The 22,369-nt window shown below is 40.1% G+C and overlaps 3 protein-coding genes across 4 annotated transcripts; 1 reads left to right on the top strand and 2 right to left on the bottom strand.

The window, feature by feature from the left end:
- Positions 1-188: 188 nt before the first annotated feature.
- dusp22b (dual specificity phosphatase 22b) lies at positions 189-4,861 on the bottom strand. The gene is made up of 7 exons (XM_051407519.1): positions 4,666-4,861; positions 4,240-4,273; positions 4,071-4,153; positions 3,338-3,387; positions 2,339-2,413; positions 1,083-1,254; positions 189-647 (listed from the first exon to the last, which is right to left on the bottom strand). Exons 1-7 carry the CDS (start codon positions 4,684-4,686, stop codon positions 507-509), a joined length of 576 nt encoding a protein of 191 aa, XP_051263479.1. The 5' UTR covers positions 4,687-4,861; the 3' UTR covers positions 189-506.
- Positions 4,862-7,328: 2,467 nt separating this feature from the next.
- Positions 7,329-13,691, top strand: ripk1l (receptor (TNFRSF)-interacting serine-threonine kinase 1, like). Of its 2 annotated transcripts, none has more exons than XM_051407380.1 (11): positions 7,329-7,587; positions 7,869-8,037; positions 8,755-8,911; positions 9,053-9,190; positions 9,288-9,519; positions 9,635-9,784; positions 10,298-10,374; positions 10,477-10,552; positions 10,924-11,523; positions 11,657-11,794; positions 12,241-13,691. In XM_051407380.1, exons 2-11 carry the CDS (start codon positions 7,877-7,879, stop codon positions 12,534-12,536), a joined length of 2,025 nt encoding a protein of 674 aa, XP_051263340.1. In that variant the 5' UTR covers positions 7,329-7,587; positions 7,869-7,876; the 3' UTR covers positions 12,537-13,691. The 2 variants fall into 2 exon arrangements, with proteins under 2 accessions (XP_051263340.1, XP_051263332.1); XM_051407372.1 differs by having other exon boundaries at positions 7,335-7,531.
- A 1,240-nt stretch (positions 13,692-14,931) lies between these two features.
- Positions 14,932-22,099, bottom strand: opn7a (opsin 7, group member a). The gene is made up of 5 exons (XM_051407444.1): positions 22,012-22,099; positions 20,858-21,020; positions 20,398-20,525; positions 18,039-18,373; positions 14,932-16,742 (listed from the first exon to the last, which is right to left on the bottom strand). The coding sequence occupies exons 1-5, from the start codon at positions 22,097-22,099 to the stop codon at positions 16,107-16,109; spliced, it is 1,350 nt and encodes a 449-aa protein (XP_051263404.1). The 3' UTR covers positions 14,932-16,106.
- Positions 22,100-22,369: the final 270 nt, after the last annotated feature.

Here is a 22,369-nt window from a genome sequence, read left to right as displayed (position 1 = left end):
AAGACAGTTGAGAAGACAGAGCGATAAAAGAACGTGATCTTGGTGTTTTTGATTTCACCATGCATGATCTCCCTTGCACATTAGACAAACAGGAAGACAACCAGGAAACAGAGACGTAAACACAGTACAGAATGTGACTTATCACCTTCAATATGGCAGCCCACCGACTGACAACTTCACAAAAACACTTGACTTTACTGCTTTTATTTCACTATTTGAAATCATCATGACACAATACAAAAAAGTTCACAACATTCATAAATTAAAAAAAAAAAAAACAGCACCAGAAGCATCCATCAATGCAAAAATCTTAATATGTAATGCATATATTAGTGTCTCCTCCAGTGTTCATGTGTATGATATTTAGAGGATCATTCCAGCTGCCATCCTGACTTTAGTCCACTCCAAAGCACATTAGACCTCCAGATAGGTCCAGAATACTGTAGCATCACATGGTGGTGTGATGATCCAGACTGAGCTGCAAAATATCTCATCAAAAGATGTGTTCAGATGCCTCCAGGTGGGGTTGATGCCTCTTTTTTCACCTCCTCTCCACTGACTTTAGACGCCCTAACAAGCAAGTCACGTATATCAGCCTCGTCATTGAAGGGGTTGTCCTTATATTCCATCTGTAGCCATTCTCTGAACTGCAGGAAAAGAAAACAGTTTTTTACTAAATCCAAAATACTGATAGTGTATATATTATTACAGTATTCAACATTCATTTGAAAGTCTTGAAAGAATTTTAATTGCAATGAATTGTAATTTTATAGTACTAGGTGAACATGCTGGTATTTATATGTTGATGTGTGCCTGTATTTTGTCTGTATAATTATGTAATGGTGTTGCAAGTACATGAATGTTTTTTTTTTAGTGTCTGGTGATTTTTCTGTTTGTACCTGCCCAGGGATTGCAGATGGAAATGAGCTAATAGCTAAATCTAATGTTTGTGTGCATGGTCCTTATTTAATAAAGACTAAATAATAATAAAAATCAGTAATCATGTCTATTCAGTACGGCAGTGATATATTCCACACTCTCTTGTACTGTATTTTATCCTCGTTCAGTTCCTAGGGACTCACCTGATCAGCTTGAGTAGCCTCAAACTCCTGGAGCTGGCGCTGGAAGCCCAAGTTTGGGCCAGCACTGGGTCGGACCACCTTCACTGCAGCCAGCGCCTCCTGCCAGCCCAGCCCTGTCACCGTCATGATGTAAGCTACCACCAGTGTGACACTACGAGAGACACCTGCCAAACTGTAAGAAGTGAAATTGTCAATGTGCAAATGAGCATCCCAGTAATGATCAGGATTGTTTTGTGTATTCTGATTATGTTTTGCACATGTAACTATTACATCCTGGTTTCAGAAATACAGATAAGCCCTTATTCTGGTCTACATAATTTATGTCAGAAACTAGGATCCTGCAACATGTAAACATCATATCCAGCTTTCTGATTATTCTCTGCCTGAAATAAAAGTACAAGTCTTCAGTGGTAATAAAGAGAATATATTTTATTGTTGCTCCTGTCTTCCACTATAGAAAACTAGATGAAGAAGCTAAATACAACATACTGGAAAATATTTGAACCATGTAAACAGGGATATAAACAAAAGGTTATCTATATTCTATGAAAATGCCACACTCGAATATGTGATAAACCGAACGGAAAACCAGGGTACTAATGTGCATGTAAACATATTATATGAGAACTAGAGGTTGAAAACACTAATTAAACTGAAGATCATGTAAAGTAGCTCAAAGATTCTCAGTAGTATATGTCAGATTTAATATCTGCAGAAAGTGACAAGAGGACAGAGAATAAAATACAAGAATGATGTGGTAAAATAGATGGGTTTGACTGAGTGACTGAGGTGTAGAAACTGATAAAATACACACTTTACATGTTACATATTCGTATAAAATCTACTTTCTTCAGTCAGTAAGTAAAGTAGAAAAACCTGTGGCAATGCAGAAATTATAAATAGCCTTCTGTTCCCCTGTATTTCTGAGAAGACCCTCTATCTAACTAAATATAACTTTCCCCTGTGAACATATGGTCAGCCACCCCACTGCAATCACACAATGTGACTGTATTGTGTTACTGTACTCGGTTTTGGGAAGTTCAAGAATAGGCTTTTGCTTATCATTTAATCTCCACTCTGCAGCAGTTACACATGGGTTGACTTGTGTACTTGGTTGATCTTTGGTTTCTCTTTTTTTTCTTTCAGTTCTTCACGAACTGCGCATTTATATTCAACATGTCTATGATTGTTTTGCTTAACTAGCCAACTTGATTCTAGCTTTAAGGTAAAGATACAACAAGCAGTCTTGCTCTTACCAGTGAACGAGGCAGCCTTCTCCTTTCAGGCGGGACTCGTGCATGAACATTATGCTTTGTTTAAAGTGCTGAGTCCTGTGGAGCATAAAAATGGTTTGTTGCAACAGGCCATGACCACATTAAACACAGCAAGAACTGCTGTAAGAACTGCGACTACGTGCTGTTATTTTGTTGTCACCGACACTTACAGCTCCTGCATGCATCTAAAGGCCCAGTGGCTGTGTTCATGTTAGGTTTTTTCGTACATGCCGTGTATGTTTCTGCACCTGACTTGTCAACCCCTTTTATTTCTTATCCTGGACAGATCAGGATGAGGGTGTGTCTATCTCAGGTTTGAGAGAGTTGGTGTCATGTTTCACAAAACAGGTTTCAAACACCTCACACTCTGAACCGAAGAGGTATGAGGCATCCAGGCAGTAAGAGTGACAGGGGTATTAGTGTGTATATGTCTGTGTGTGTCTGTGTGTGTGTGTGTGTACATATTCATTTGCAAGTGTGTGGAGGGGTGTTAGTGGGGGTACGTATAAATAGAGGCACAGCACCAACCATCGTGCTAAAGCTGCAGAACAGAGCTGTGAGACTTCCTTCCTGCTATAAGGCTGCCTGAAATGTGAATTTGGCCATAGAAGATTTGTGTGTGTGTGTGTGTGTGTGTGTGTGTGTAAACCAGGGTATCCCTTGGCGATACATGCCTTTGATTTTTTCTTTTTTCTTCCCCAGTGTCTCATGTTACATTAAAAACACCTGCATATGTTTGTGCATGTCATGTGAAAGAGGACAACAGTGCACCAAGAGCTGAATCCAGCCGTGCTACTGTAAATATAATCAGAAAATAAGTTCACATTTAAATGTTGAGCTTGTGAAAGCATATCATTTACACGTTATAAAAGAAAGAAAATGAACCTCAGACGCCCACACAGCGCAGCCTCAAATGGATGTGGTACTCTCTCTTTCTGCCTCAGCCGTTCATTGTTCTGTGCTGCACATTTTGGTACTTACAGGTTTTGTGTGGGAAGGTCAGCTGCTGATATACAGAGATAGGTCATCTCCTGAGGGACAAAGTGTACTAGTTAGCTGTCAGCAGTCACTTGCTCTAATGCATTTAACACAAATCAATAAACAGCAGGTGATAAATACCACTGCACATCGGGGCTTTTCAGGTTGTGATGGCAAAGGAAAAAAAGCCTGTGCTACAGTTTGTGGAGGAATAAAGGCAATCTCCTTCTTTTCTTTTAAATGACTGAGAACATAAGCTGCTTTTGCACTTGCAGCTACTAGAGAAACTTTACATCCAACATCACTAACCTAGAAAAAATAATAATGAAGCAAGACTGCAGAGTCCACACTGGCTGAAGCAAGAACAACCGCCCACTCTCAAACCCACACAAGCACACAACTCAGCACACTGACCTAACCAACTGTTGTTGACTGGCATTGTTTTCACGATACTCCAACAATCACATGAGTAAGTAACTCCCCCTGCTTATTGTTTATTCACCCTGGGACAGATAGATATTTGCTCAAGAAAGCAGCACTTCTTCCTGAACAACCGGACAGACTGGTTCACGGACCGGGTCAGAGCTAAAGTCATGTGCACCAATAAGAGGAGCGTCAGCCAATCAGATCTGTTCATCCTTGTTTGCTTCTTCACTCTGCTTAAAGATTAATGAGAAATTCAAGATGCATACTAAGGGCAAAGGTGTTATGTATAAAAAGATGGAGAGCGTCTCACCTGGAGGATGGGAGCCGCGCTGTCATGAATGGACAGGATGTGTGTGATGTTGTTTCTGGCTAACTGTTCCCGGTCTCTGGCATCTGACATAGACAAATAACACCACACAGAAAGTCATATACAAGAAGCAAATCAAAATGAGTACAGAAAAAATTACACTTAGACACACCTTTGAAATTTCCCAAGTACAGGTCAGGCAGGACCTATGAGGGAAGAGATAGAGATGTAAAAGTTTGAAGCAGGCATGGTCAAATCATCATTGATACACTGAGGGGTTATAGCAGCTGAGAGAACTTGAAACAGCTGACTCAAATGACACCCTGAAAATATGATGTGATAATTACAAATTACAACCCATGATTCATAGTGACCAAAAGTCAAAGTAGGTTAAATATTCATAGTTAGACCACTAAAGTTGTCCTGTCTATATATACTGAACCATTGTTAAACTAATAAGCAGACACAACTTTTGTTCAAATACTCCACTGTCTAAGATGACGATCACTATATCATCATCTCCTTAATTCCACTCAAAACACAGGGGACCACTCGTGTTTGAACTCAACACTGGTCTCCACACAGATGAGGCTCATACCTTGTTGATGCCATTACCCATGCTGAAAGACCCCGTTTGAAAGATAGCGGTGAAAAGAAACGCCACGCTGTGTTCCCTCGTTGTTTAAAAATGCTTATCCAGCGGCTTGACGCCTTCCCAAACCCGCGGTAGGGGCGCAAATGCCGCAGCTCCGCGTCCAAGCGAGCCGAGCGCTGCTGCCCAAGCTCCCCGTGTTGAATGCTGGGAATTGAAGTTTGCTGAAAAGAAGAAGCGCGGATTTATTTATTTTTTATTTTTTTTATGGAGAAAGTTTTGTATGGACACAAGTGTGGTTCTTAACCCAAGCCTGATTTTTTTCTTCCTTTTTTCCCCTTATAGATAGAAATGAGAATATTAATAGCCTGCCCGTCGAGCGCGATGACAGCAAATACTTAACCCTAAAATAAACTTTAAAAATACAACATACCGTCCACACATACCAGAGCAAAATTAGCCAGGCCCCTGTGGAAATATTAAAGGAATACAATGGGCCACCATGAAGTGAGATGGGATATAATTGTGAAAGAAATGAGGGGTAGAAGTTTTCACTTTCAAAATGTTTCCATAAATATACCAATTCATATTTTTACATCCTGGACACCACTGCCTTGGACTTCATGTTTGTAAACCAAGAAGCAGGATGGTTTTCAGAGATGGGCACTACATAAAGTTGGTGAATTCATGTTTTCCAGTCATCACCAGAGGAAGAGATTATGGGCTTTTGCCTCCTGGCTCAGAACACTAACCTCCAATTTCACACCAGAAGAAGAGTCAAACTCATTTGAGTGATTTTACTTAAGCTTCCAACCATCTTTGAGAGCAACGTTGCCTCTTTGTCCCAATTTCCTGTGCCAATGCATACGCCAGAATGAGGGAAGGAAGGACCGCCCCTTCAACACCATGATGTTCTCAGAAGCAGAGAAATCCAGTGGCAGTGAGGAGATGGGGAGGATAGGTCACATCAGCCACACACAGGGCCTCTACCTTCCCTGCACCCTGGATGGTCGCCCTCTCCACCATCAGAGCATCATATGTGACATGACACCATCGGAAAGGGTAGCCCAGACGCCGTCCATGCCTAAGGGACATTCCAAACACCAGAGGAAGAGCCAGTTGTCAGCATGGCTACACCAGAAAGGGACTTCAGGACAACCCCCACTGAGAAGCCTGTCAAACCTCAGGGAAAGAAACAGACAATGGTGCCACCAAAGAAAATGACCACCTGGATGCGACTGTCCCCTGGGAGCTTCTACTTTACCACCAAGAAGGACACTGAAACCAGCCTATTGCAGGACACCATCAACTCTGAGGGGGCTACAATTTATCCACCTCTGTCCCAAACATCCCTGCTAGCCAAGAGCCAGGCAGCTGAACAGAAAACCAGTAAGATGACTGGGGCAGGCAATTAACAGCATGGGAAGCTGTGCTGTTACAGGCAGAGGACACCACCTGGCAGTTCTGTATTGATAATAATCATGTTAACAACATCAACAGGAAGTACTGCTACCCACTGCCCCACATTGACAGCACGTTTACACCGCAGGCGCCAGTTGGTTCAACTTCCTGATGATCTGTTGTTGTTCTATGTGGGGCAGTGACCACCAGACTGCAGCTTGAATGGGAGGTCTGCGCCGCACTGTTCCTCCGTGAGAGTGCTCATCTTATTCTTGCCTCCATTAGTCTAAACCAGCCATAGCCTCATATAATAGTTGAATACCTGAAATAACTTGTGCTGTTAATAATAAAATTGGTTGGACTGAATTTGCCAAAGTATCTGCAACTTGTCAAAGCTGACTGATATTAAAATGAGTCTGACCAATTGATCTAGGTCACAGATTATTCATCAAACAATTTCAACTGTGGGTGGAAATGAGGAAATATTATTCACTGATATGTTTGTTTAATATTCTGTCACAGTGCTCAATAAACTGTAAACTGCCACATCTGGAAAGTTTCCCAAATAACCTGAAGATTACCAGCAACAAACGTGAATAATAGAGAAACAGAAAAAAATTTAAACCAGGAAACCATGACAATACAAGACAGGTAAATATGATACTGCTTTGTTGTGGCTTTAGTGTGCAAAAGGAGGAATTTATAGTGTGGGTGTTCACAGATAGGCTGCCCAAAATGTAGGCCTCCATGTCATACATCGCCCACGCTGTCAGAGGCTACAATTCAGGTGGTTTCCCGCTCTAGTTTCACATAAACGCTTGTTTTATCAATGGACTTGTTTTTTTGCTTGTTTTCTGGTTTATTTAAATTAGGCTATGGCATCTTTTGGGCTGGTTTGTTGTACTTCCAAAATAGGCCTATTAAGGTCAATACAGTTTGCTTCTTTATTCTGTAAATACTGTAATATTTGGTCTCTCAGATGGCAGATGGTGATTGGAGCAGCTGAAAACTGTGTAGAGGTAAACAGACACTTAGAACAGTATTTCAGTTTCACCATTTAAAAATCTCAAATGGGCAAAGATACAGTCCTACTACTGGGCAAAGCAAGGTTCAGTCCACAGTCTGCGATAATTAGTTTCACCAGTAGGTGGCGGCAATGCCACACGACAAGATTTACAGCGGTCCTATGTCAGAGGAATTCTTTGTCTGAACAAAGTGTGAACAAAGTTAGAAATGAAACAACTTAATATCACATCCTGAGTTCATGTTTTGTTATGGGACATGTTTTAGGCACTTTCAGCCACAAACACCTGAAGTCCCCAGCCGTCCTGCTCTGTTATCGACTTGTGAGGCTGTTTGTAGTTTTTTACGCCGCCTGCTGGGTTTCGCTTTTGAACGGAGGACGTCGAGGAAACCCCGGAACTACGTTACAAATAAAAGTGTCCTACTTGGATTGTACAGCATCGTTTTGGTAACCGTTTTAATCCAGCATTTGTCGACATTGTGTGTATTGCCCTGCTTTTTCGGGTAAAGTGTTTGGTAAACGTTATGAGGGCTTGAGTTTGTGTTGTTGCCGAAAACTTTCGGAAACGTCAGGCGTTAAGCTAGCTTAACATCCTCAGTGTTTTGAAAGTTACAGATGGTCGACTCGCCGCTTCAGTCATTCAGTTTGTCTCCCAAGCTTATTTACATATGCTGTGTTTGACATAATCCGTGTGTTTAGTCACTTTTATCATTTTCCGCCCCCCCACCCGCTGATATGTTGTGTTTGTTGTCTTCTTGTGTTTTTATGGTGTTTTTATGAACAGGTAACGTTATGGCCACCGCGCCACAGCCTTCTCTCCATATGAGATCGACTGATCTCATCAAGAAAGAGCCCCTGGACTACGGAGGATTTGGAGAGGTGTACCTGTGTTACCATGTAACCCTCGGCCAGGTGGTGTTGAAGACTATGTATACAGGCCCTCTTCGTAACGAGTAAGTTGTGTGTATCAGTGGTGTATCTGTATGGAGCATGCAGGGTATTCCCCGTCGTCTCTTACATGGTAACTTGAGTCATGTGCTCGACAGTACACTAAAGACAGACTCTCCAAACAGTGAGACTCATCTTATTTACCCTTTCTGACGGGACATAGAAAGTTCATTTACTATGTAAAATGATAGGAAATTGGTGGACGAATGTTGCCAGTGTGAAAACCGAGTTAGTTTGGCAATATAGAGATTGTGTCCATCCTCAGGCTGTGCTTTGAAAAGACTTGCACTGATTGATGAAGTACTTCCTTATAGCAAAGACTAGAAAAAGCCACGAGTTTATCTTAAATGCGGATGTAGGTCAAACATCCGTTTTTCAAACCAGATACAACAACAACTTTTCTGATGGTGAAACATTTACAGTCACTCTCCTCGAATTTTTTTTTGCAGCCTCAACATGAGATTTCGTATATGTCATGCAAGAGATGCACATATTCAAGTTTTTCCTCTCCCGGTACTGATACTTCAGGATATCTTTAGTATATCGATGCATGCAGTGAAAATCTGCACTTCACTGTGTGGAACTAATTTGAATAATTTTTATGTACTAGCATATCGTATCAGTGCCTCTGTACATCCTGTGCCACTATGAGACTAGACAAGATGCAAGTTATGCCACTTGTATGTATATCTGGCTCTCACTGTTTTTACTGCACTTTCCAGGGAGAGTAAAAGGTCACTGCTGGAGGAAGGGAACATCATGGCAAGCCTGAACCATGAACGGGTGGTCAAGTTGCTGGGCGTGATCATGGAGGACAGAGATTGCTCGCTGGTCATGGAACTCATCCCCAGAGGCAACTTGTTGGTCATGCTCGAGACGGTCAGCAGATTTAATGTCTGTGGTCACGTTAAAAAGTTTCAGAATTAATGTCTATAACTTCAGTAGTTCCACTAATTGTTATCAGTAGTTTGCAGCCTTAAATAACTCGTATTATGTTATTTTTTTCCTGCCTGTTGCTAGGTCTCTGTGCCAATATCCATCAAAGGCAGAATCATTTTAGAGATTTTGGAAGCGATGGTGTACCTCACCGAGAAACACGTTATACACAAGGACATCAAGCCAGAAAACATTTTAGTGGACAAGGATTTTCACATCAAGGTATATTACACACGATGGCCCCTGGCACATTTATGATTTTGAAAGCATGCATGGATAATCTTGGTCATTTAGGTATTTTTTCCTCTGTGTTTTCTAGATTGCAGACCTTGGCCTGGCCACCTGCCAGACATGGAGCAAACTCACAAAGGAGGAGTCTCGCAGGAAGAGTCGAATGGGGCGATCAGCTGGGGCGAGAGCCGCTGGCACACTGAGCTACATGGCCCCTGAGCACCTGGAGAGTGTACATACAGCCTCCACTGAGAAGTCCGATGTCTACAGCTTCGCAATTGTGGTTTGGGTCATCCTCACTGGTGAAGAGCCATATGCAAGTGAGTTGGGATGTCAGCAAGACCCATTTAATATATGAATAATTAAACATTACTGTTTTAAAATGACTATCTGCGTGAAGACAACCAAAGTAAGTAACTTTTTTTTAATTTTCAGATGCCAGGAGTGAAGACCAAATGAGCCAGTGTGTCCGAAACGGTGACCGGCCGGCAGAGGACCTTATCCCAGACGACATTCCTGCAGAGATAGTTCAGATGATGAAGAGGTGTTGGGATCACGATCCACAGCAACGACCAACATTTAAAGGTGTGCTTTGTGTGTGTGTGTGTGTGTGTGTGTGCGTGTGCGTGTGCGTGTGGGTGTGTATACTATAAAGATTAAAGGATAGGGTTTAATGCATATACATGTAATATGACAGTCTAATGGAATCACACAAAGAGAATAACATTCAAGTACTTCATCGTTGTTTTTTTGTTTCTTATAGATTATAGTATTTTCACAAATATATAAATATATACAGGAAATTCCTAACATTTCCTGAATGAATTGACAAATTATTTCCCAAATTCCTGAATTCCCGAAAAAAGCGTTACAGAATTTTTACCAGACAGGAGGGTTTTGATTTTGCTCTCAGCTGTTGTTGAGTTTTGTCACAAGCATACAGTATGTAAACTTTCTTGCTTTAATTTGAAGCTGATGCTGCATCCAGACTAATATGTCTTTACTTTAATACTTATAACCTTTTTCTATGTTTGACCCCTTCAGTTTATTAGGTGAATAAGCCTCTCATCCTGTCCCTCCTTTTTCCTTTTCCTGCAGAGAGCTACAACTTCTTCCATCCTTTCTACACAGAAAAGCTTGAACCACATGTAGAGGAAGATCTTTTTGTTCTGATGGTAATTATATTCTCTTTAGGATTTGATCTCATAATCCGGTAAAGATACACCCAGATAATTACAAATTCTTTGCATCATGATTCTCCGTCTGATTTTATGCAGAAATCTTATGAAGGCCCAGAGGACCTTGTTGAGAAGATGAAATCTTTATCGGTGACCCCTGATTGTTTTTCGGCAGGTGAGCACTGTTCGTGATCTAGATAGCCTTAATATACACTCTGTTGTCCAGCGGGTTGTATTACATTGAACGTTCTAAATGTTTAGAAAGTTAGAGAAATTGTTGAAATTCAAATAGTTTTTTCTATATGTATATAAATAGGGGTATATATGTGTATAAAATATGTGTATATAATATTTGTTAAATACTTATGTACATAATAGTCCTGTCTGTACTTTAACTTTTATTTGTTCAGCTTTGTTGTCTTTGTTTGTAGCTGTTATGTCTATTCCTATAAATTCCTTTCTATGTGTACTCGTACTTGGCCACAAAGCTGATTCTGAAAAGGACTGAGTAGATTTATTGCTTTAACTTCTCTCCCTACCTTGAAGATTTCCCAGCTTCTTTGGTGAGTTCAGACAGAATTGTATCCGTGCCGGTTGAAGCCAGTATTGAGGACATGCATGACATCCAAAATGAGCGTATTGAGGCAGATGCAAAGGCAATTAGCAACCCTTCAGTTCTGGAGGAGAAACTGGATCGGGAGTTTCAGTACCACAAACACGGTAGCTACAACTGTGACAACCAGCCTGATGCTGCCAACTGCTACCATCACAACACCTCAAATCCTTTCCTGCCAAACCACTTCAACACTTCAGATCATGCGATAAGGCAACCTGAACAAGACAAATCCTCCTCTGTCCATTCCTGGACAAAAGCTGAGCCAGTGCAGCCCACCAGCCAGGAAGAGGTTTGGCATCGCCCTACTGCTGGTCTCTATGATTCCATGAACTCTACCACACCAACTCCATCCCACTTGCCAATGTCTGCCAGCACCTCTTCTCTACCACAGTTTAACCAGCAACATCCACATTCCCACTTTGACCGCCAGCAGTCCTGGCCAACTTACCCAGTGTCTGATACATCTGCTCCTGACATCAGCCCGGGGCGTCTCCTGGCCCCTTCCAAGGGCAGCTCGCTACAAGATCCAGGTAGACACAAACATGTCTGTTTGATGAAGCATTTTTTCAGTAAATTCTAGATCTAGATGCCTGAAGTGTTCACAGCCTTTGACTGACATTAGAGAGACTGTGTTTATGTGTGTGTTCTTTGTGCGTGTTCCAGGATCTCTTTTCATTCAGAATGCCAGCGGGATCCAGATTGGGAACAACAACATGATGAGTATCAGGAGTTGCGAGTCCTCCAGTAGTTTATTGTCTCAACCTTCTAATGGCTCAGCTTACAAGGAAGGCATGAAATACGGTAAACCAACAACGTTTCCTTCACGTTACAGATGTGATGTACTATGTCTGTACACTTTTGTTGTCCCTCAGTTTGCATATGTTTGTATTAGGGCTGCAATTAATGATTTATTTTCCCTTATTGATTTATCTGCTAATTATTTTATTGATTCATAGTTTTTCCATAAAATGTAAATGTTCATGATATAGGGCAAAGACAAGTGTCAAATTCTCTCTTTTGAGAAGTTGAAAAATTACATATTAGATAGTTGCTTAATAGTTGCTGGTTATTTTCTGTCAACTAACTAGTTAACCCACTAATCTTTTTTTAATTTTAATTAAAAAGAGCATTAAATAATGCTCATCTGATCTGCAGACATAAGAGTTTTTAAATAGTCCAGGACAACAGTTTCTAATTAGAATTGAACGAATAATTGCCCTAATAGATTTATCTTTTGTGTAATTTAGAGCATCATGCTGTGACTGAAGAGCACCTGGATCTGCTGAGGGAAAACATCGGGAACAAATGGAAGCGCTGTGCGCGGAAACTGGGTCTGACCAGTGTGGAAATAGAGACCATTGAGCATGACTGTTACCGTGATGGCCTGCCAGAGATGGTGCACCAGATGCTGGATCGTTGGAAAATGAAGGAGGGAAGCATTGGCTGCACAATCGGGAAGCTTTGTCGAGCTCTGGAAGGCAACATAAAGGTCGATGTCATTCAGAAAATATTGGACACTTGCAGCTCTTCCTCCTTGATCTGATAAACTTCAGCAGATTTGCCTTATTCCCTCTAACTGACTTTCTGCCTTATGATGTCCATGTTTTCTGAAATGTTTGTGGGCCTAATATTTAAAGGCTTTCTTCAAACTAAAACCAAGAAAACATTTGGGTTTCATGTGCCATGGGTTTTATATATTATCTCTGTCATGCTGAATATAGTAATATGTTGTCAAAGCACGGAAAATGGCATATAGGAAGAATATGTTGGTTACTCATGTTAACCACAGAGCTCACTGTCAACTGTTTTCATCGGGAAATTGTCTTTGGTAGCTCAACGAACACTTGTAGTCGTGTGATATGATAACATGATTACTTTGACTTGCGAAAGTTAAAATTACCAAGCTTATCTTAATGAACAGTAGAGAGGAATGTGGTCAGGGTTCAGGGTCTTCTAATGATTCAATTTAAAAATCATTGTTCAATTTGTAATTCATTGTAATAAGATAATGAGTTGCTTTCATGTGTAAACAAGTCAAAGCAAGAATTATTACAATGGTAATATCTTTTTATACAAACACTGTCAAGTGTTGGAAAAGACTGGTTACTGGAGCTTTAACAGAATTATAAATTCATATTCAGGGACAATGAAATGGTGTGTGGTAAACATTTATTCCAGCCCAACACAAATGTAATGACTCAAAGCACAAATGAGTCTGTAAAAAGCAGAAAAGTTGTTTCAACTGGGTGGGGGGGTTAAAATTGTACAGGACAGGAACTTTAGAACAGTATTCTACTAATGCATGTGTATTCTTTTTGTCATCTGTGTGTCCAGTAGTGGTCAGCAGATAAAATGTTTGTGAGAGCATCAAACTGTCTCTTTTGATCTGAGACCAGCTGTAGATTATGTACCCCTCCCTTTTCCCAAATTACTGTAACAGTGTACGAATGACTAATTAGCTACTTGTTGGGAGTTTTCAGTGTGTGGAGTTACTGTAATGACATCTGAATATCTTTAGCTGCTGCGCTGTATTGTGTCAAGTATTTTTACATGATTACAAAATACTGTTCTCACCATCCAAAGGTTGTTGTGTCTCTGTGATGTCTTCATGTCATTACATTATCATTACAAAAATTAATTGTAATTAATTGAAAGCCATTTGATAAACAGAATAAACTGTGAGTACATATGTTCATAAGATTTGAGCATAAATGTGTACTTAATTGCATTACACAACTTCAGCTGCTATTGTTTCAAGTTTAGTATTTCCTTAAGATCTTATTAGTTATCCCCTGCAACTAGCTCATTGATATAACTATACTGAAAACATGACAGACTGTAGCTAGTATCCCAATTCCACACTACATGCTAAATCTAGGCTGTGTGAGAATGTGGTGGAAAAGTGACAAAATATAGAATACTAAGTATAAGTTAGAATGCATATTAAAAAGCATTTGACTTTTGACATTGCTGTTGAGGGGCACTATTCTCCTACAATGCCATGGACAAAGGAAATTGAAAGGTGCTCACAGCTGGTGAAAATTAAAGCAAATTGCATGGAGGTAAAACTGCTTTGTGAACACCCCAGAAATAAAAAAAAAAAAAAAAAAAAAAAACTTGAAATTAAATGTATGTCTTGAGGTACTTAAAAGTGACTTGAACAAGTTATGGATAAGACTTTTTTTCATAGCAGCCATTTTGACATGAAACAGTAGGGTAAACACAGGTGTAACCAATTATACTGATTAAGGTTCTATTCAGGTTAAACAGTCAGGGTGTTTGTGCACGTTGGCTACACTAAATGGAACGATACCTCAGTTAAAAAAGGTTTTACTGGGTCAGCAACAAGTCAGTATACACCAATCACGGCCCAGTAAGTGTGACTTTAGACTTAAAACAACTGCAATAGGGCCAAATATAATGTTTGCGTATATCTTTATGTGATGTTTTGGAGAATTTGGAGAATTTTTCCTGAGTGCAAGAGTTAAAAAAATTGTGTTGATTTAACTTCTCCAAAGACACATTTTTCCTTGGACTGTTCTCATTGAAAAGACTGTTTGAAATCATATTTTAATGGAATACAGATGTGATGATAGTATACTTTTGCAAATCAAAGAGCCACTGCTGTTATTTTTTTACCCGGTGAGTTTAATAATCTCTTCACTATCTTCAAGAAAATGAATCCCTCCATGCCATGAACGATTAAAGATAAGGGATAAAAATGTGGACAGGCTTCCCTGTTTCTTAACAGTAATTACATCCATTTTCTATCAGATTTATGGATGTCGTTAAACAGCACCCTGTCGATCCATAGATAAAATCTAATTAACCACTTAAGTTAAAAAAAACAGTACGCCTGGCAACATAAGACCTACAACATGACAAGTAATTAAACAAATGGTAAACAACTACCTTTTAATTAGATTAGTTGAAACGGCAGTAGGCCTGAGGGGTATGCTAATATGAGAGAAACACTTCTGTGAGTGACTGAGAAACTGAAACGATTGAGTTGTCAATGACAGGCTTGGGCCTGAGTGATTGCCCAAATCCCAATCACGTCATGTTTACTTTACATCGTGGATTTACACACAGCAACAACAATTACAGACAACATAAATTTAATATTCTTTCTGCACTAATGAATGAATTTACAGCTGCATTATTTGGGTTGTACAGGTTTGTTTTTCCCTTTCCCACCAATGTAGTGAAATAAACAACATTGTTAGGTAGTCACGTAAAGACATATTCCGTTTTGATTGTACATGTAATAAAGAATGACTTGAAGTTCTCATAATACTGGTAGACAATAATGTTCTACACAGTGTGTACACAGATATGTGATCAAGCACCAAAAACTATATACCTGCAGTTGTCAAGTGTAAACAATACTTGGACTGTCATAGTAAACGGAGTGTTAAGATTCCCTGAGGGTGAACTCAGGTGCAAATAAGTCAATGACTAGTAGGGAAATAATATCAAGTATAATATAAAGTATTTCCACAGCACTTTTACAAAATAAAATTTTGAAAGTTCAGAATGTCAGCTTTAACTTGAGCCATAGGGCAATACTTTCTCAATGCTTGAAACCCAGAACTAAAACATTTATTGATGAAAAAGATTTCTGCATTTCTGTTTTTCTTTGTGCTCCTTTCACTGATTTTCAAGGGGTCAGGGCTAATTTGGAAAAAGGAGCAAAAAGTTCTATACTTGCACCAATAAGGATTTGAATCAACATTTGAATCAGACAGTTGGTGGATTGTTTCGTCATTGTCAACCAAATCTAATCAAACCTCATCCACACAGTCCTGAGATTTTAAACTCTTAAATAATAACTAAAGATCATGAATACTTAATAAGATAGAGAAATACTTTTGAATCAAGTTTTCAGGGGCATTAAAGTGACACTCATTAGATTGTTTATGGGTGTACAACATGAAACACAGCAGGCAACACAAAATAAATAGGTTGCATGGCTGCTGCTCAAACACTTATATGGTACATTCCTGAACAAGATTTCCTGAAAATATAGATTAGTAATTTCACATCTGAAAGAACATAACCTGAAAGAATACATCCAGAGATATTGTGTAAACATTATAAATTGAGAGAAATATCATGGCCATGCCACTTTCGCATGCCCTGGAACCATCTCTAAATTAATATGGAAGTTGTCTATTTCTGATGTCCTTTTTGCACACATGGTAGCCAGCAGAGACTTCTTGTGGCACACGTTTTGAGTCTTCTGCTTATGTGTTTTGGGAACTGGAGTGTCTTGATGCTTAGACGAGTCTCCATTGGCCACAGGGTTAATGACACTGCACATTTTGGGGTAATGTCCGAAGCATTCGAAAGCATCCGTACACTTCTCACAGCTGTGGTCCTTTAATGGTATAGGAGGTTGAGCAGAGCAGTTGGATGAAGGGAATTTGTTGGTCTGTCTGTGGATTGTGCGAAGTCGGACCCTGATCTCTGGCTTGGAGCAGCACTTGGCTTGCCCTGCAGAGCAGAGGCAGCCCTTCAGACAGGCGTGGCACAGAGTACCCATGTCCCTGCGCATCACCTTGCGGAAGTTGGGCCTCAGCATTAGGTAGATGATTGGGTTGTAAATGGTGGAGGACTTGGCAAACATCGCTGGCATGGCAAAAGCCATAGGAGGGATGTTCTCAATGTGTCCAAATGCAGCCCACATGGACACCACAGCGTATGGACTCCATGCGGCAAAGAAACCGATGCAAACAGCAACACTTAGCTTTGAGAAGAAAAGCACACAGTAGAAAAGTGTAATTGATATAATTTAGAAAATGCATACTTTTAAAAACAGTTTTTGGTGCTTTTTACATCACCATGTATTTCGAGTGTAAGTCTAGTGTTTTATATATTTTCTCAGTGTCAACAAATCCCACGAAAACACCAAAACCATCAACATGTTACTATGTCTGTCAATTCATGTCTAGTGCAACATTGTGACCCATTTATGTAATTTTAATAGTTTTTGTACAATGAAGGTCTAAATCACGGAGGTATAATCTATCAGGCTTTGGCTACATAAGTGACTTATTAGTTAGATCAATTTATTGTTGGTTTTGGTCTTTTCATGGTGTTAAAATAAGAAATATATAGAATATCACCAGACTTACCCTTTAAAAGCAGAAGATATAATCTAAACAATGTCTAGCTGGAAAATGTGTTATATAAATACATTTGCCTCGCCTTGGTATGGCTGACTGAGTTTGAGCATTTACCTTGGCCAGTATCAGTCAGATGCTACATGAGCAGAAAGGCATTTTTGTGAGCCTTTTTTGGATGAATCAGAGTTATCCTTGGAGAAGGGTATATTATGATGACCGTTTATCAGCAAAGGCAGCAGTAGCTTCTCATCCATCACAGTACAGCCAGAGCCAATTCTTGCTAATGAGAAGCTGCATCACTGGAGGATCTATTGAGGTCACTGAAAATTTCTTGGAGGAGCGAAGAACTCTCCAGACGACTCTTGTCTCTAAGGGGGCACTTTGATATTATACCCCTGAACCATCACCACATTGCTGTTACCATGTGGTGTCAGTTTTATCCGATAGGCACTTTAAAGTTTCACTACATATTGGATGGGTGAAACTGACAAGATTTGTACCAGTAATTACAGGTATGACCAAATGACTCAGCTCAGAGCTAAGTTTCAGGCTTAGCTTATTTTTGTCTGTGGGTGTGTTTATCCTGTGTGTAGTTGAAAGAGTGCAAAGGGTTTAATAATACTCCTCTGGGATGTGATTATACGGAGACACAGTAATGATGAGGGCAAGCATGTCAAGGTGAAAAGAGATTCAAACAGAGAAAGAGACTGCAGAATCAGTAAAGCAAAGCTCACAGACTTCTTTCATAATAGTCACTTCCAATGGTGCTTTACTTTCTTAGAATATGTTATTTCTAAAGCAGTGCCTAAAATTGAGACTCTAGCGGAAAGGATAAAAGCACTTTATATTATATGAGCCAAATGGTATCTCTGGGATGGTGGAAGTAATAATTGTTATTTATCAGACTCTCCTCTTACCTTAACAATAATCATCTGGATGCTGCTCATGTTCTTCTGCCTCGATGCATGCTGCTCCATATTCTTGCGGGATACATGCACTGTGACCAGAATGCCTATGTAGGATGCCACAATAACACAGCACGGAAGGATGTAGCAGAAGATGAACAGTGCTACAGTGAAGGAGCGTGCTGTGGTATGCTGATTGGACAGGCGCCAGTCAATGCAACAGGCGGTGCCATAAGGCTCTGGCCCATAGTTCCCCCAGTGGGCCAGTGGAGAGCAGGCAAACAACAGGGCATAGACCCAAGCACAGGCAATGAGCAGACGGCCATGAACAGAGTTAAACCTGTTCCCTGTGAAGACAGATTAAGTTTATGTTTTATTATTCATGTTGTTAAGAGATTCTGGCAGAATTTGCACCAAACATATGTTACAATAAATTGACTGATGGAAATATTTAGGAAGTTTGATAACCCAGGTTCTCTCAAGCAGCATGAGTGACCATGTGAGTGCCATCCCCTGCATGTTCTCAGAAGCACTTATTCCATTTGAAGGACCAGTATATAGGATTTAGTGGCATGTAGTGAGGAAATTGCAGTTTGCAACCAAGTGACTACAACTCGTCCTTCCAAGTGTAAAAACCATGGGGACAAAAAACGCAAAAGGTTCTGTTTGGTTTGTCCATTTTGGGCTACTGTAGAAACAAGACAGGCTCCATGGAAGATGACCTGCACTCTCTGTAGATATATTATATTCCATTTCTGGATTTATGGAATATTATATTCCATTTCTGCCATATTCTGCAAATAGGGTCTCCTATACACTTACAGTTTACACACTGGACCTTTAAGCACAGGGTCTGCTTGAAATAAACCAGTTCATACTTCTTGTCGACTGACTTCATCTGAAAGCAAAAGTGCTTATAGCTTTTCAATGTGGTAACAACCAAAGCTAATCGTTCAGACCCTGCATACTTTGACACAGTGGGTTTCACAGTGTGAAGTTGGCATGCTCACAGGTTGATGCCTTTACATCAGCTCTGAGTGGCTGACTGTCATTGTTCATTATTTCTCAAACTTTCTGCCAACTGCATACATGAGGCATATGTAAGGGTCAGATAGTTCTCCTTCACTCTGACCGGAGATGGAAGAGTCAATGCAAGGCTTCTGGTGCAGAAGTGCATCCGGTCTGGGTGCATCCTGATTGTGTGAGGCAAAAATGACTGGACCCTGTGTGTTCTTCTGTGGTATGAAAAAATCATCTGATTCACTAAAGCTGGATGAAATCCCTAAAGGGGATTGCCATTGGATAACAAATCCAGGAGTATATGGTGCAGTCACAAAGAAGATGTGCATCGCCACATTATTAGTTTTTGTGCCAGCTTGTGTAACTGATGGAACACAGCCTTCCTTGACTTCATATAGGCCCCTATGTCACTCAAGAAATGAATAAATGTGTTTTAGCATTGGTGTGTTTGAGACCCCATTCAGTGTTCTGTCCTTGAACATACAAATCTTAAGAACTCTCACTACCAGGGCTGCCGCTTTATGAGCCTCTTCATCCGACTTGTATTGATCGGCTTCAGATAGGAGTGTGTGGTCTAAATAACACATCTCACAATTGTGGAGGGAGGGGGGTTGCCATGAATGGCTTGAAACTCCAGGTAAGATGTACTTTGAATGGGCATCTTTAAGGTTATTCTCCTCAACCACACTGAGTTGTGTTTCCTCAGTAGTGAAGTTGATGAGAATGGTGTCATTCACTAAGATTGCAGCTTGACCCATTAGCCAACAAAGGAGCCTATTTGCAGTAAACTGGGTACAGTGCTTACCAGGGTTTTTTTTACTGTGGCCTTGGCATGTTCAAGCCATAGGCAAGGAGAGCAGACCCGCAGTATTTTTTGCAAAGAAGTTGGACTTTTGTTACTGGAGGTGTGCAGACTAGTGCCAGAATCTCTTTTGGAATCTATTTGGCTGAAGCTAGCTCAGGTAGAGGATAAGCAACTAGGTGACTGCAACCTGACAACAGCTTAAAGATAAGGCCTCTGAATAAAGATAAGGTGATTGAATGACAAGTAATGTGTCTGCTCAAAATATATACGTAGACATCATGACCCCTTTTGTGACACTGCCTTGGAAAACACAATTTCTTGAGGTCAAATAGAAGGGTCCATTGCACTGCATTAACCAGCATCACAGGTAATTCTTATTGAGTGCAGAACTTGGACGTCATGAAAGGAAGGCTAATGTGCAGCGCTTCATGGAGGGATTATCATTTCGTTTCCGTCCACAGATAAATCAACAATCAGCCACTTATGGATGTGATGGTTAATCCTGTGTCATTTCATTGGGAAAAAATAGCTTCTTTGAAGACTTACCATAGAGCGGATAACATACTTTCACAAAGCACACCATGCTTAGCAGGGTTAGAGTGGTCAGACTGCAGATGCCAAACAACATGCCGCAAAAAGCGTATATGGAGCACACTGTTTTCCCATACAGCCACCTGCGTAGGAGGGCAAGGGGGGTGTGAGAAAGAGAAAGAGGACAGTGCAAAGCAAAGACAAAGAAGAAAGATCAATGAGGAAGAAAGGAAAGAGGAGAATAGCATGACACTCCATATGTGTAAAATCACATGCAATCATAGTCCTAACCATATTGTTAAATAAACCATGAAATACGAAAAAGGATTCTGATTTAAAAGCAATACCTACAATCTTTCCTATAGCACGTTTCACATGAAAGTATCTCATTCTCTGGTGGTGAGAATAACCACTTTGTATCTGTTTCTTTGCTTTGATACCTATTAATTCTCACGGTAAGGACCAGGCGTGGTACCTGTGGTAGAAGCTTGAACTTATCGCCATGGGGTAGAGTGAGAGAGTCAGGCCCAAGTCACTAACAGCTAGGTTGATGATGAAGTACTCGGCAGGTTTCAGGAGGTGCTTTTTTTTATAGGAGACATAAAGCAGTGTGATGTTGCCAAACAGTGAACATACTCCTGCAGGAAAAACAGACAAAAACACCTGAATGCGATGGAGTGCTGATTGTGTGTCACAAGGCTAAGGTGCTAATGTCAAAAAGGTTTTGGCTTTTGAGCAATGGTCTAAAGAAGTTGTCAGAATTATACTGTATATCTAAAGCAATAGTTCAGCATTTTGGGAAATTCACTTATTTGCTTTCTTGCAGAGAATTAGATGAGAGGACACCTCTACTATCTGTAGGTTAATTATAAGGCTACAGCCATCAGCCAGTTAGCTTAGCTTAGCATAAAGACTGGAAACAAGGGTAAACAGAAACTGATTCAATGCACACAAATTACCGCAACGACTGAAAATATCTATTGGGACATCTATCAGATGTTCATGATTATGTAACTTTTCATGTTGTAGAATTCAAAGTAGTATTACTATCCCACAAGTGTTTGGTAATAAACAGCCATATATATAAATACTGAGCAATGCTTAGTGTTAACGAAGTTCCAGGCCCTTAAATTCAGGTGGCAGGTAAAGCTGTTATGCTTGTTATGCCTATAGCTTCACAAGTTAACATTTCTTTACTGATCACAACTGAGATTAAAAATACCCTAGGCATTTTGTTTTTCAGTACATGGCCCAGCCATATACGGATAATAGATGAACAGCTGCAACATTGGCCTTCTGTACAGTTGGTCTGTACATTGATGTATGCATGCCTGAGGAAGGATAGACGTATGCAGGTATAGAATTTACACATAAATACTGTAAATATAGATGAAAAGGATAAATATTCACAGTAGATATTACATATGGGCAGAAGTGGAATTAATATCACATAGTAACACAGTTTAAAATGAAAAAGGCAAACGTGCTTCCTAGGCTTCACAGTTGGCTGTCTTGATTCATGCTGTTACTCATTTAAGCCCGAGCTGAATGAGTAGAAAATTCATTGACAGCATTATTAGTGTTATTAATTCTTTATCGTGAGTTTAAATTTAGGTAGACTTTACTCACCAAAAATAGAGTAGACCACAGCCACCATTATATCCAGTGGTACAGGTATGTTGGAGTGGAATGCAATGTCTTCATCTAATGGTGCCATCTGAAAACTGATTGAGAGAGACAGAGATTTTCAAAAGTAATGCTAGGGGTTGGTCTAACTAATATTATAGCTTTTAATTTGTGTATTTAAAGTTGTTAGGAGCAGGATGTGAACATTTCACATTAGTCCCAATGGTGAATTAACTGGCTACCAAAGAACAAACTGCAACCCTTATCGTTTTACCTTGAAGCCAAAGACCTTGTAAATGTAGACGATTTTCACAAAAATGACCACTTGCAAATGAGACTGAACTGTATTCATGCAAATCTC

This window comes from Dicentrarchus labrax, unplaced genomic scaffold (genome assembly GCF_905237075.1).
Source record: "Dicentrarchus labrax unplaced genomic scaffold, dlabrax2021, whole genome shotgun sequence".
NCBI classification, from domain to species: Eukaryota; Metazoa; Chordata; class Actinopteri; family Moronidae; genus Dicentrarchus; species Dicentrarchus labrax.
The sequence above is the reverse complement of the archived record's forward strand: the minus strand, read 5'-3'. Positions and strand labels throughout refer to the sequence as shown.